The 13,294-nt window shown below is 37.0% G+C and overlaps 1 protein-coding gene across 3 annotated transcripts in view; it reads left to right on the top strand.

Annotated features, from left to right (window-relative positions):
* LOC110022735 (factor of DNA methylation 5-like) overlaps positions 1-13,294 on the top strand; it is a 27,554-nt gene extending 14,260 nt beyond the window's left edge. For all 3 annotated transcript variants that reach the window (XM_020721812.1, XM_020721822.1, XM_020721830.1), the window contains exon 7: positions 12,895-13,294. In XM_020721812.1, coding sequence (XP_020577471.1) covers positions 12,895-13,122 — 228 coding nt within the window. In that variant the 3' untranslated portion in view covers positions 13,123-13,294. The remainder of the gene's footprint in view (positions 1-12,894) is intronic.

The following is a 13,294-nucleotide window of genomic DNA, read 5'->3' on the forward strand; positions in this document are numbered from 1 at the left end:
CGGGGTTGTGGGGGGCGGAGCAACCCAACAGGCCAAAAGGTACCCCATTGCTCCATGATGTGAAAGAAGTTCAACTGGGCAAGGGCTGAGAGAAAATAGGCTGTCATAATCACCGGCTTACCATGTGGCTGATTATGTTTCTTCGCATTCCGAGCCCGCCAGCTTTGATAGACTACATGATAGTAGACTCGGCCAATAGCCAATCTAGAGCACGAGATTTGTAATTTAACAATAGCTTCATCAAAAGACTCAAAAATCGGTATACACATCCCCCATTGAGCAAGTCAGCGGTAAATCTCAAGGACTTTGCATTTGGCCGCAGCTTGAGTGTAGTCTTCTATAGCTCCACAGCCCTAGGGGCAAGACATTTCATCTCCAATGAGTTTTGCTCAACCATTAATTTGTTAGAACTGCATTATTAACCATCCTCACCAAAACTTCAACCTTCTCTGAGCTCTGCAGCATTACAAGCCTTATCTAGCACCACTGTTCCTCGCTTCTCTTCCTTTAGAGCAAAACTGCACGATGCACTCCCATCTACGACCCAACACTAAAAGTTGAGCTCCCTCGCTCACCCTCATTGAGGAAATAGTTGAATATGAGTATTTAAAGACTAATTTGAATGGCAAGTTAGCATGGAGGGGCTAGAAAAGGGTACGAGATAACCACCTCACGATCTAAGTCGTAGTCTTTGTTTCACTATTCGGCCCAGGAGCTTGAAATATTAAGACAGCAACAGACGATTAGACAGAGAAAGTAATATCTAAACATTTTCATTTCTTAAAGAATTTCCTCTAAAACATAAAATTCATTCTATTTCGCAACTTCAATTTATAAACATTTGTTCAGATTTATTATTTTAGAGCGGGAAGAAAAGTAAAAATTGGAATGATGTTCCTACCTATTTGGGCTACTAGACATCTATACATATAATCTTTGAGATTCACTTACTCTACATGAGGTTGCTTGAAAAATTTTAGCAATTTTAGGTACAATTTAAATGACTAGGTGGGTAAAATGTCTTTAAATTATAATAATTTATATTTTAATGTATTTTGTTGTAAAAGGTTGGTAATAAGTAAAAGAAGATAATAAAGAAATCAGTTTTATTGTTATTTTTATTTATTTAATTTAAAATGTTTGTCAATAGGAGTCATCATCTAAATGTGTAGTAAAGTACTCATTTCATAACTTTTTGCAAAGCCCGCCAAAAGGATAGGCAATCATTTCCATTTTATGTACACGCGGGTGATGCTTCACCAGCCAGGGGGTGACTCCACATGCATATATCATATTTAATTTTTCGATTTACCTTATTTTAAACAATTAAAATTGTGAAAATAATGAAATTTACATTTTAAAAGAAAAATACTAAAAGCATTGAAAACATTGATTATAAAAATAAAAAAATCATTGAGAAACAGAAATATTTTTACCTATGTGCGTGATAGATTCTATCGTCTTTTTCTTATTCAATCTTTTTCTTTGGTGTAAATATAGTAACAAATTAAACTTGATCAGGTTCTATTATGCTAGTCAACTTTTCAATGGATTTTTGAAAATTAATTTTTGAAAATATAATTTAAATAAATATAAGATATAAGGTATATAGTTTAGATTATGAAAATAGTGTTTTAATTTTTTAGAAAATGAAACCGAATGGATCTCATTAATATAATAATTTGCATAATCGTGTCTGATATCTTGAATACTTCACATTCCGAGAGATAAGTGTAGATCCCGACCATAAACTCAATCCTGCAAACTAAGAGATTTGTGACATTCATTTGGTCTGCGAGCATTTTATGTGTGACTGACAAGTTTTTCTATTTAATAGAAAGATTTAAATAGGGTTTAATTTACCTTGGTTCCAAGTTCCCTATAAAGACAATCCCCTATAGTTAATTACATCCCAAATGACTAGTCACTTGAGAAAATTCTCAATATTAATCAGATGTACTAGTTTTCAAGAATTCGAGGTTTAGGTTTTCACAGTAGGATGTGAAAAGGCAAGTGAAAATGACTCAAATAGGAATAGTTATTTTCAAGAGTCCAAAGAAAGTAAAAGGTAGTGGACAAGACATCACAGATCCTGAGGAGAAACCTCAGTGACTTCCCAAACTATCCTAATGTGTTGTTGTGTTTTGGAAAGGATGTTATTTGAGTGTTCAATCCAGTTAATTTTATTGTTTGAGACTTACACTTGCATAATAACTGGTTATGTAAATAACCCGCAGAGCTAAGAGGTTTTACGCCGTTCTGTACAACCTCGGAACCTAAGACAAGTTAGAACTTATGTTGCACAACATGGTTGTGCAGGAGTCTAAAGAAGGTATGAGGATTTACTTTGCGTTGGGCAAGCTACCTCAAAGTCGTATGAGTTGTTATTTAGACCAAAGAGAGAGTTTAGCTGGTGTAGACTTGTTTTGCTGTTGTAGAATGATGACCACCTACACCTGTGGTCCGCTCCAAGCCCCTTGCTGCGCTGCCCACGAAGTTGCTCCAAACACCTCGTCGAAGTAGTAGTCCTAAAGTCTAAGGTTCAAAAGGTTGTACCATGTGTGTTTCAAGTTTTGGTTTTGTTGTCATTATAGGGGTTAAATTTGATTAGCTCAACACCGGTTATGATCCAACGGTTCCCTCGTTTCGGTACCACGATTTTCTTTTGAACTTATTTAGCTCAAACGAGTTGTGAAAATCATTTAAACCGGAGAGATCTCGTTAGCAACCGTGGGTTACCACCTCTGAGGGACTCCATAAGCTCAAAAGTACGTGTTATGTTTTTGTTGTTTTTTCTTAAATCGTTTTGTTTTGAAAATAAAATTACAATCAGTGCCTGCATGATATGTTAGAGCCAGAGTAAATTTCAATGATAAAACAACAAATAAAATGTATCTGTGTACGTGACGTATCTGCTGCTGCTATCCCTGTTGCATGTTTAGTTTGCATGTTTAGCTCACAAAACATAATATAATTACATAATATAATTTGTAGTAAATTTAAATAAATTGTAGAAAAAAAAAACAGGAAGCAACAAAACAAATCGTAATAATAGCTAGGAAGTCCAAACTTGTGATCTCACGGTTTCCTACAACTCCAGACTGCAACTAGCAAGCTAATACAGGGATCCTATGACCTCCTATGGCTCTGAGCATCAACTAGCAAGTGTGTACGGTGATCCTACAACTCCGGACAACAGTTAGGAATTTCGAATAACACTTGTATGGCTTCCTAAGAACCTAGACAACAATGGACAACACCTATGTGGCTTCCTACGAACCCAAACGATAGTTGACAGCACCTATGTGGCTTCCGATGAACCCAAACGATAGTGGACAACACCTATGTGGCTTTCGACGAACCCAAACCATAGTAGACAACACCTATGCGGCTTCCTACGAACCCAAACGATAATGGACAGCACTTGGGCGGTTTCCTACAAACTCAAACCATAGTGGACAGCTCCTACGAACCCAAACAATAGTGGACATCACCTATGTGGCTTCGTACGAACCCAAATGATAGTGGACAACACCTATGTGGCTTACTATGAACCCAAACCATAGTGGACAACACTTATGTGGCTTCCTACGAACCCAAACGATAGTGGACAACACCTATGCGGCTTCTTACGAACCCAAACAATAGTGGACAGCACTTGGGCGGCTTTCTAGAACCCAAACCATAGTGAACATCACCTATGTGGCTTCCTACGAACCCAAACGATAGTGGACAACAACTATATGGCTTCCTACAAACCCAAACCATAGTGGATAGCACCTATGTGGCTTTCTACGAACCCAATTGATAGTGGACAACAGTTGGGTGGCTTTCTACGAACCCAAACCATAGTGGACAGCACCTATGTGGCTTCCTACGAACCCGGGCAATAGTGAACAGCACCTGTGTGGCTTCCTACGTACCCGAACAATAGCTAGGAACTTTGGACAGCAACTTTACGGCTTCCTATGGCTTCGGACAACAGCTATGAGCCTTCCACAACACTCTACAGTGATTGGAAACCTCAAAGAGCACATATATATATAGAACGTCTTTTAAGCTTACCACAGCAATCCAAGCAATTTTCAAGTACTTTCCAACAATTCTAAAGCCACTAAACAACTCTTATTGGCCTCAGGACAACAAAGAAAACATCTCCTACATAGTCCCAAAATGACAATTTAAAACTCCCCATTTGATTTCAAAACAGTATTTAAATCCTCTCAAAAAGAAGGATATCAAACAATCCGCCATAAAGAATCCAATGAGGCCTCACATGCATTCCCCGCAACCCCTATTGTGTTTACATGTTTAACACCTAAGTTTCAATTTTACATCTACTTCACCCAAAATCTTTGGTAGCATGTGAAAAACAACATCGATACGGCTTCTAGCGCAAGTGTGCAAAGATGTATATGTAGAGGAATTAAAACTTGAGGTGTTAGAAATGTAAATCCATGAGAGTCATGTGGTATGTGTGTAATTTTTCCTTCCTTGACTAAAGAAAATCAACTGAATTGTAAGCATATGAGTGCAGGAATTTCAGCCTTCTTGTTGAATTCAAATTAACTCCAAGAACTGGAGGAGTGTGTTTTCCACAAGCATGATGGAAACTCTACCCTTTGAGAGCCTTCCTCGGAATTCTTTATGATTATTTACTAGAACAGAAGCAGTTCAAGGATGAACAGCAAGCCTAGCCTGCAGTCTCTAACAAATAACATTCTTTACTTATGATAGGAGCTAGGAAGGGCACATTTCCAAGAAGTGTGCTTGCCACTGCTATTACTTAAAGACTTGCAGACTATATCATTGTCATCAGAATAACTATCTAAGCTTAAATCATGATTTCCTTTCAACTTCCAACAGATGAAAAAGTTTCAATTAAGGTATCCATATGAAAGAAAACAAAGTTTAAAGCGAGAAGATTGAACCTGTACCGATGAATCAATCTGAGGAAGGATGAATAAGACCACACAGTAACAAAAGGGGTGCAGGTGTCGAGAGGGGTTTCTTTTGCGAGAGGAAGAGGCGAAGTTGGCGTGCTGAGCTAGTGAGGGTTTCGGGGGGAGGCGAACAACTTCAGTCGAGTGAGGAAGGGAGTCGGTCGCTTCTCCTGTGCGAGGAAGATGGAGGTCGAATCGAGCTGAGTAGCGCGTGAGAGGAAGGCGAGGGCCTCGGTGGGAGCTTTCGCGTAGAGAGGTTGTCGGCTTCGATTCATGAATGAAGGGAGACGAAAGCTTCAGTTCGCAAAGAAGAGCGGAGGCCGAATCTGTCGGGCGAGGAAGGAGATGACAGAGGACTTTTGGTCGCACGAACGAAGAGAAGCGGAGAATTTCTGTCGCGCGAGAGAGGGTAGCAGGCGAGTGGGGGAAGAAGCTCTGATCGCAAGAGGGAGCGGGTGAGGCCTTCGGTCGAGTGCGAGAGGGAGTAGCATGCGAATGGGGTCTTCGGTTGAGTGAGGGGAGGAGCAAGCGCCGAATTGTAGCTGGGAGGCGAGCAGAGGAGGAGCGGGCGCGAGAGGAGAAGGGAGCAGGGGAGGTCGAATAGGAAGAAGACGAGTGGGGAAGCTGAATTCATCGAAGGAGCGAGATCGAACGAATTGGTATAGATGTCAATATCCGTTACAAGCATTAGGCGCCAAATTAAACACCTTCCATGCGGGGAATCCTCATTAGGCAAATATTAAATTTCAATTTAACTCAATTAATGTGAGATTAAATGGTCAATTTGAAATTTGAAATTTGAATTGTGAAAATATGTTAGCTGGGGTGATTAGCCCGTGTTCAGCCCGAGTCCAGCCCGAATCAAATCCGAGTTGAATCTGGGCCCGTGCATCGCTAATTTTAAAAAAATGTGCATCAATAGTCGTGCTAATTGTTCGCGTGCGGAACCATTGCAATATAGGTGTCCTTTCCTGCTAAAGTCGACGTACCGGACCCGTCGATGCGATCTGTTTTGTCATCTAGGTTCGCCGATGTGCGAGTCAATTTAAGTCTAAATCGTGCGAGGTGCGATAAGTGTACAAAATGCGGTGTTAGTGAGTGTTTGGGTCGCAAGAGGTTCTCCAGGGGCTGCTCTTATTTATGTAGGAACTCAACTCGAGTTTCATATATCGGTTCTAACCAACTCAGTAACATGTCGAGAATTCGGGACCGCCCATGCGAGACTCAGAGTGACGAGGTGGCTCGAATTTTCTAAATGGTGTGGGTCCGGTACTAATCCTCTAAGAGGATCAAACAAAGAAGTAAAGGCCTCACCTAAAAATGAGGTCAACATATTATTTTGTCATTTTTTTGTTATTAGGTTTTTCTTATAACATTAAACCTATCAAATTGGCTAAACATAGAAATTATTAAATTATTTAATAATTTAATAATTTATAAATTAACATCATTTAGTTCATTGAAATTTATTAAATTATTAAAACCTTATTAATCAAGTGCTTTTGATCGAGAAATTTCCCCAACATACTAATTGTGTTTGGTTTGAGAATATAATTTAATTTTCACTTAAAGTACATAGATATTATAAAAATTTAAGTATTTAATATTGCACATGGATATCGTACCGGAAATTTCCCACTTCTTTCACTGATTTAGCTTTCTTCTCAATTACTCTAAAACAATTTTAACAAAAAATTAGGCCATTTTAAATTGTTAGGGTTTTTGAAATTTCTTCCTAAATTTGTAGAGATCATAAAATACAAAATCTTAAATTTTTAGTTTCAAACTTTTACCGAAAGATTTAAAATCTCATTTTCCCTCACTGCGGAGCCACTCCCTGCTCTCGGAAATCTCAGGGGCTCGATCAAGTATTTTAATGCGTGGAAAAAGGCTCCTACTTAAGATGCTCCCTGCACTGGGAGCTCACAGAGCTCACTTGCGCTTCTCTCAAGCACGTAAGTTCTGCACAAATGGGAAAAACTACACGGTTCCCCACTTCTTTATTCTTTGAATTAGGTCACCCGTACACTTCTTCACTTTCATTTGCTCGTTCTCATCTTCCCTCCCTCTCTCGCCATCACAAACAAATGAGGGAATCTCGTGTTCAGGCCGCACGGTTCACCTTTAGAAGCTGCCCTTCACTCAGGCTCTCTCGCTCTCACTCTTGGTCCCTTTGATGCTTGAGTTCGGTTCAAACTAAATGAGGAGTAAAGCATAGGATTAGCTTCCCGCAGGCGGTACTTGAAGCTTCCAAACTACAGACCTTTTTTTATATAAACTTAATTAATAAATAAAGTGTTATTATTGCAATTTCCTTCTTCACAAATATAAATTGAAATACCAAATCCACCTCTATTGGTTAGATGCAGTGGTTAGATGCATGCATTATCTATGAGACATGAAGGAGATAGTGAAGTGATTCCATGCATACATTTTCTACCATATCTCAGATATTGTCTGGGCTAGTCTAATCCTTTGTGTACTCAATGAGGGGTGACCACTGTGAAGAATGGGCAAAACAAGTTGATACCTATGAGACATGTGACTGGATGACGTATTTGTATTGACTATAGAAAATTAAACACATCCACTAAGAAATATTATTTCCCCCTTCCTTTTCTAAACTAATGTTGGATAAACTAGCTAGCAACCTATTCGTTTGCTTAGACGGATACTCAGGGTGCTATCAGATTCTCATAGCTCCAGAGGATCAGGATAAGACTACTTTTACGAGCCTTTATAGTACTTTCACATTTAGGAGGATGTCATTTGAACTCTGCAATGTGCCTGCCACTTTTCTTCATTGCATGTTGTCCACTTTCTGTTTTTGGTACATCTTTTAACTCGTGCTTAAAAAACCTTGCTAGGTTGTTGCAGAAATGTGAGAGGAGATGTTTACTTTTGAATTGTGAAAAGTTTCAGTTTATGGTGATTGGGGGAATAGTTTTGGGGCACAAATTTTCTAATAGGGGAATGAAAGTAGATATGACAAAAAATCAGGTAATAGAGAAACTTTCCCCCACTCACTTCTATGAGGGGAGTTCCGCTCTTTCCAAGTCATGTTGGTTTCTATGGACGATACATTCGAGACTTCCAAAATCACCAAGCCCCTTTGTCATTTATTAGAAAAGGATGTCCACTTTATTTTGATAAAAAATATCACAGACTTTGAGCCTTTAAAAGTTAAGTTAGTCACAACGCCCATTATAGTTGCGCCTTATTGGGAGAGTCCTTTTAATTTTATATGTGATGTTAGTGATTATGCAGCAAGGGCGGTGTTATGGCAAATGAGAGAAGGTTTTTTCTGTTATATGTTATATCAGTAAGACCCTTAGTGATGCTTAAGTGAATTACACCGCCACTGAAATTGATCTTCTGACAATAGTATACACGTTCGATAAATTTAGGTCTTATCTAATTGGTACCAAGTGCACTGTTTTCACTGACCATACTGCGATTCAATATCTTCTAACTAAAAAGGACGCAATGCCTCATTTGATTCGTTGGGTCCTTTTGTTATAAGAGTTCAATATCAAAGTTGTGGATAAGAAAGATACCGGGAATCAAATAGCTAGCCACTTATCTAGGATCATTCAGGGGATTTCTGTTGATTCTCATGCTGAAATTAATGAGAATTTTGCAAATGAGCAGCTCCTTATTGTTTCTGATGAGAATGTCTTTATATGTAGGCATAGTGAACTTTATCATTAGTGATATTTTATTATATGATTTGTCATACCATCAAAAGAAGAAATTGCTATATGATGTTAGATTTTATTATTATATTATTAGGATGACCCATATCTATATAAGAGTTTAAAGGATCAAATCGCAAGATGTATCCCTTTAGAATAAAACCTTTAAAGGATCAAATCGCAAGATGTAAGATGTAATTAAGAGATGTCATGATTCTGAATATGGAGGATATTTTGAAGGATATAAGGCAATAGCTAAGATTCTTCAATTTGAATTTTATTGACCAACTCTATTTAGGAATGTGAATGATTATATCAAATCATGTGATAGATGTTGGAGAGTAGGAAATATTTTAAAAATAGATGAAATACTATTAAATTACAACGTAGAAGTAGAACTTTTTATGTTTGATGTTTAGATTTGATAGGACATTTTGTACCTTCACTAGGAAACCTTTTCATTCTTATGGCAGTGGATTATATCTCAAAATGGATAGAAGTTACAACTCTTTCAACTTGTGATGCTTAAAGAATATTTTCTGTAGATTTGGAATGCATAGGGTGATTATAAGTGATGGGGGAGCTACTTTAGGAAAAGAAAATTTGAGACTTTAGTAGAAAAATATGGAATTAAATATAAGGTTTACACTACTTACTATAATGGATTAGCAGAAGTGTCAAATAAGGAAATAAAAAGAATCCTTGAAAAAATTGTTAACCCTAATTGGAAGAATTTGTCTTTGTGATTAGATTGTGTACTTTAGGCTTATAAGACAGTTTGTAAGACTCCTATAAAAATTCCCTTTATAGGCATATATTTGGAAAGACATATCATTTACTTCTGAAACTAAAACACAAAGTTTTTTTCTGTGAAGTAATTCAATTGTAATTTAATAGATTCGACACAAAAATGTTTACGACAGTTAAATGAGTTGGAAGTAATTAGGGAAGATGCCTATTAAAATGTCAAGCTATATAAAGTAAGTTGAAGAGATACACTATTAGAAGCTCCTTAGGAAAAAAATTTGAGCATGGACAACATGTTTTATTGTATAATTTCTTATTGAAATTATTTTCCAAAAATCTTAAATCTAGGTGGTTGGGTCCATTTACAATAGTAAAGGTTTACTCTCTCAGAGTTGTTAATATTGAGGATAAGAATAGTGGAACGGTTTTAAGGTGAATGGTCAGAGACTTAAGTTATACTTTGAGGGAGATAGAATTGACCATAGAGAGACTTTGATATTGGGTCATCCTGATTGATAGAACTGGCATTGTCTGACCAAGGACATTAAATCAAGCGCTTCTTAGGAGTTAACCCATGTGTATCAGTGTGATTGATTGAGTTTTCTTTTGTTTATGTTTGTGTTTAGCTGGCTTGATTGTGGTTTGTTTTGTCATTTAATTACGAATTTGATTGCAGGAACTGGAAAAATTCTGGGTTGGGCGCTTAGACCCACCTTTGAGCACCACTTCTGCATGCTGGAGCGCTTTGGCGCTAGCAGGTATTGCTTTTGCGCTATCTTCCTGGCTAGCAGCTAAGCGCCAGTCAACTCAGAATTCAAATCCGGACCAGAGCCTAAGTGTCGAGCTTTTTACCTAAAACACAATTTTTACCTGTTTTGTATCATTCCTTCTTTGGCTTTTCTTTGGTCTTCTTGTACGTGCGCATGTTCTTCAGTTCTCACAATCTCTTGAGCTCTAATAAACTGAAAAGGCCTCTATTTTTGAAGAGGAAGAAAGGAGGCTAGTTCTTGGATCCTTGGGTGAATTTCTTCTTTTGAGTTCTTTCATTCCGTAGTTTCTTTAGCTCGTTGGTATTTCCTCCTTGGGTTGGGTTGTGAGAGATCTAATCATTTTCCTCAAGGATTTCTTAGCCTTACTTCGTGCTTTTCACTTTCAATCCTTATTTAGTTGTTTTTTATCTTCCTCCTCCATGTTCATGGCACCAAAAACGGAAGGGGGAAAGTAGAACACATTATTTGATAATAGAAAATTCGTTAGCGCCAAAGCTGAAGGGCACTATAACGATTTTCTGGTATAAAAGAAGTTCATACCGGACGATTTTTTTCAGCCCAGGGGTCGGGTTCAAGGAGTGATTGACATGAGGGATTGAGAGATATTTTGCTATGAGATCGGTGTTGCGGTGATTCTCGTGGTTTGGAAATTTTTGACAAACTTGAAAGAGACCAAGGGAGACAAAGTCTTTACTAGAGGAAAAGTGGTTGATTTCTCTTCGGAGAAAACTAACGCCCTTTTCAATCTACCAAATTGGATGAGGAAAAGTGGTTTATTTCTCGCATTTTATGCCCCTTCTGATTTTGAGTTGGATGAGATAATCAGGCATCTTCTTGATGGTAGGGGAGAGTGGAAAGTGAGGGAGAAGTGAAACATAAAATCTTGAATTCTTTATTGAATAGTGAGGGTATTTGTTAAAGGTAAACGCAATTTGAAATTTTGAGAATATATAAATAGGTAACATATATATCTAGGACAATTAAATTGAATGAGTTAGCATCTAAATAATGATATTTGACCAATGTTATTCTCAATCTATATAATCAATTCTAGGTCATTTATCTGTAGGTTAACTACTTATAAGTAGATATACGATATTAAAAACTGTCTCTATTTAAGCATAACAGAATAGGGTTGCAAATTATTATTTTATAATTCACAAAGTATTGAATTAGGAAAGGGTTGTAATGAAAATTTAATTTGCGAAGGAGAATAGGGATTCAAATTTTCTTATGAGCTAATCCAGATATAGTAATCCTCAATTATGACCAAAAAAAGGGAAATCAACCCAAAAAAAAAAAATCAAAATGAAGAAAAAATCAAATCCAAAAAAAGGTTCAATTCGAAAAGAAAAAAATATATGTTGACGGAACCTTTGGGGAGAAGCATGAGGAGAAGCTATAATTAAAAAAAAAAATAGTTTAATTTTTCTATAGATCAAAGATTCGTTAAAAACTTCAACCTAAGTCAAATTTTGTATTTAAAAAATGAAAGTTGGATCAAACTAAATTGATTAAATAGATGACTGAACTTTTATGATTTCTATATATTTTTATATTAGTTAAGTTTTAAATATGTCTTAGAATGAATATATAGATTTAGATGGCTTATGAAGAATTCAGGACTTTAGTGGTTGGCTATAAAGGTTGAATTTGAAGGAAATATATGTTTGCTAATATTTGCATATTCTTAACGTTCAATTTGCACTTGTTCGTTAACCATTGCCCAACACTATATGCATTGCTAATAAATTAATTTTAGGTTTTTAGAAGTACTTGAGAGCAAGTAATCTTTAAGTTTGATGGATTTTGACATGCATATGAAATGTGCTTATTTGTTGTTTTGTTTTCATTTTTTTTATATGTTTATGTTATATTTTTTTGGAAGTTTTTAGTGTCTGTTGCGGGACTTTGGGAATGAGGTTGATCGGAAATCAAAATATCGTAAAATAGGAGCAAAGTTATTGGACTAGTATCTAGGCGCCAAGACTGGGCACGTTCTTCCAGCAAATTTTGTCACCCTGACAAAGCGGTTGGAAAGCGGGCATCAGGAGCTTGGAAAGTGGGCACCGACATACCAGTGCTTAGGTGATAGGACTAGGCTCCTAGTCGCCCGAAGCACTGTAGAATCGTGCACAAGATTGAGCGGCTGGAAAGTAGGCATCACAATAGTGGCACCTATGCACCGAAGAGTGGGCACCTAATTGACACTGGACTGGGATCATTTTTTCAATTTTATGGACCACTAGACCAATTCAAGGGCGAAATCTCTCATCACATGAATCTCTTAAAAATTTCTTGTTGCTTATCAGGATAAGTTTGTTTTAAAAAAAGAATTTAAGATAGAAACTTTTCTTAACTTCAAAAACTTGAACCATTCATGCTAGTATAAACAATAGTAAATTAGAATTTTTTTTCATATTGAAATTCAGCTCTCTGTTTGTGGAGCATCGATACACAGAACTCCATTTTGTATGCTATTAATACGAAATGTATATTTACGTGAGTCACCAGTGCTTCGCTGCACTTGGATCGTATCAAATATTACGATGCATACATCACCAATGATGAGATCATGATGAACCGTGGTTAATCCATAAAAATAAGAGAGAAATGACACCATGGTGCTGGATGAACTTAAACCCAAAATAAAGCATGAAAATTTTGTTTCAGTCTATTTACATATTTACCAATTTGAAGGCACCAAATGAAGATTTAATAATTATTGTTATTTTGCAGGAGATAATAAAGGAAGATGACGATAAACTAACTGCATTGAAGGCAGAAATGGGCGATGAAGTATACGCAGCAGTCACCACCGCTTTGCTGGAGATGAACGAGTATAATCCAAGTGGCAGATATGTCGTCTCTGAACTCTGGAGCTTTAAAGAAGGGCGCAAAGCTTCTCTAAAAGAAGTCATACAGTATGTCCTGAAGCAATGGAAGACAAATAAAAGAAAAAGGTGATTACCTTTAATGTTTATATTTGCTTGAAATCATTTAATAAGAGATATAAATTCTGTTCAAGTATTTGGATCACTTTGGTAAAAGTGATTCTTTTTCGCTGTTCCGGCTTTTTATTTCCTTCCTATGGAACATTGTTAGAACGCACTTTGAGTTAATCGGACTTGTTGGGCCA

This window comes from Phalaenopsis equestris, unplaced genomic scaffold (genome assembly GCF_001263595.1).
Source record: "Phalaenopsis equestris unplaced genomic scaffold, ASM126359v1 Scaffold000002, whole genome shotgun sequence".
NCBI lineage: Eukaryota > Viridiplantae > Streptophyta > Magnoliopsida > Asparagales > Orchidaceae > Phalaenopsis > Phalaenopsis equestris.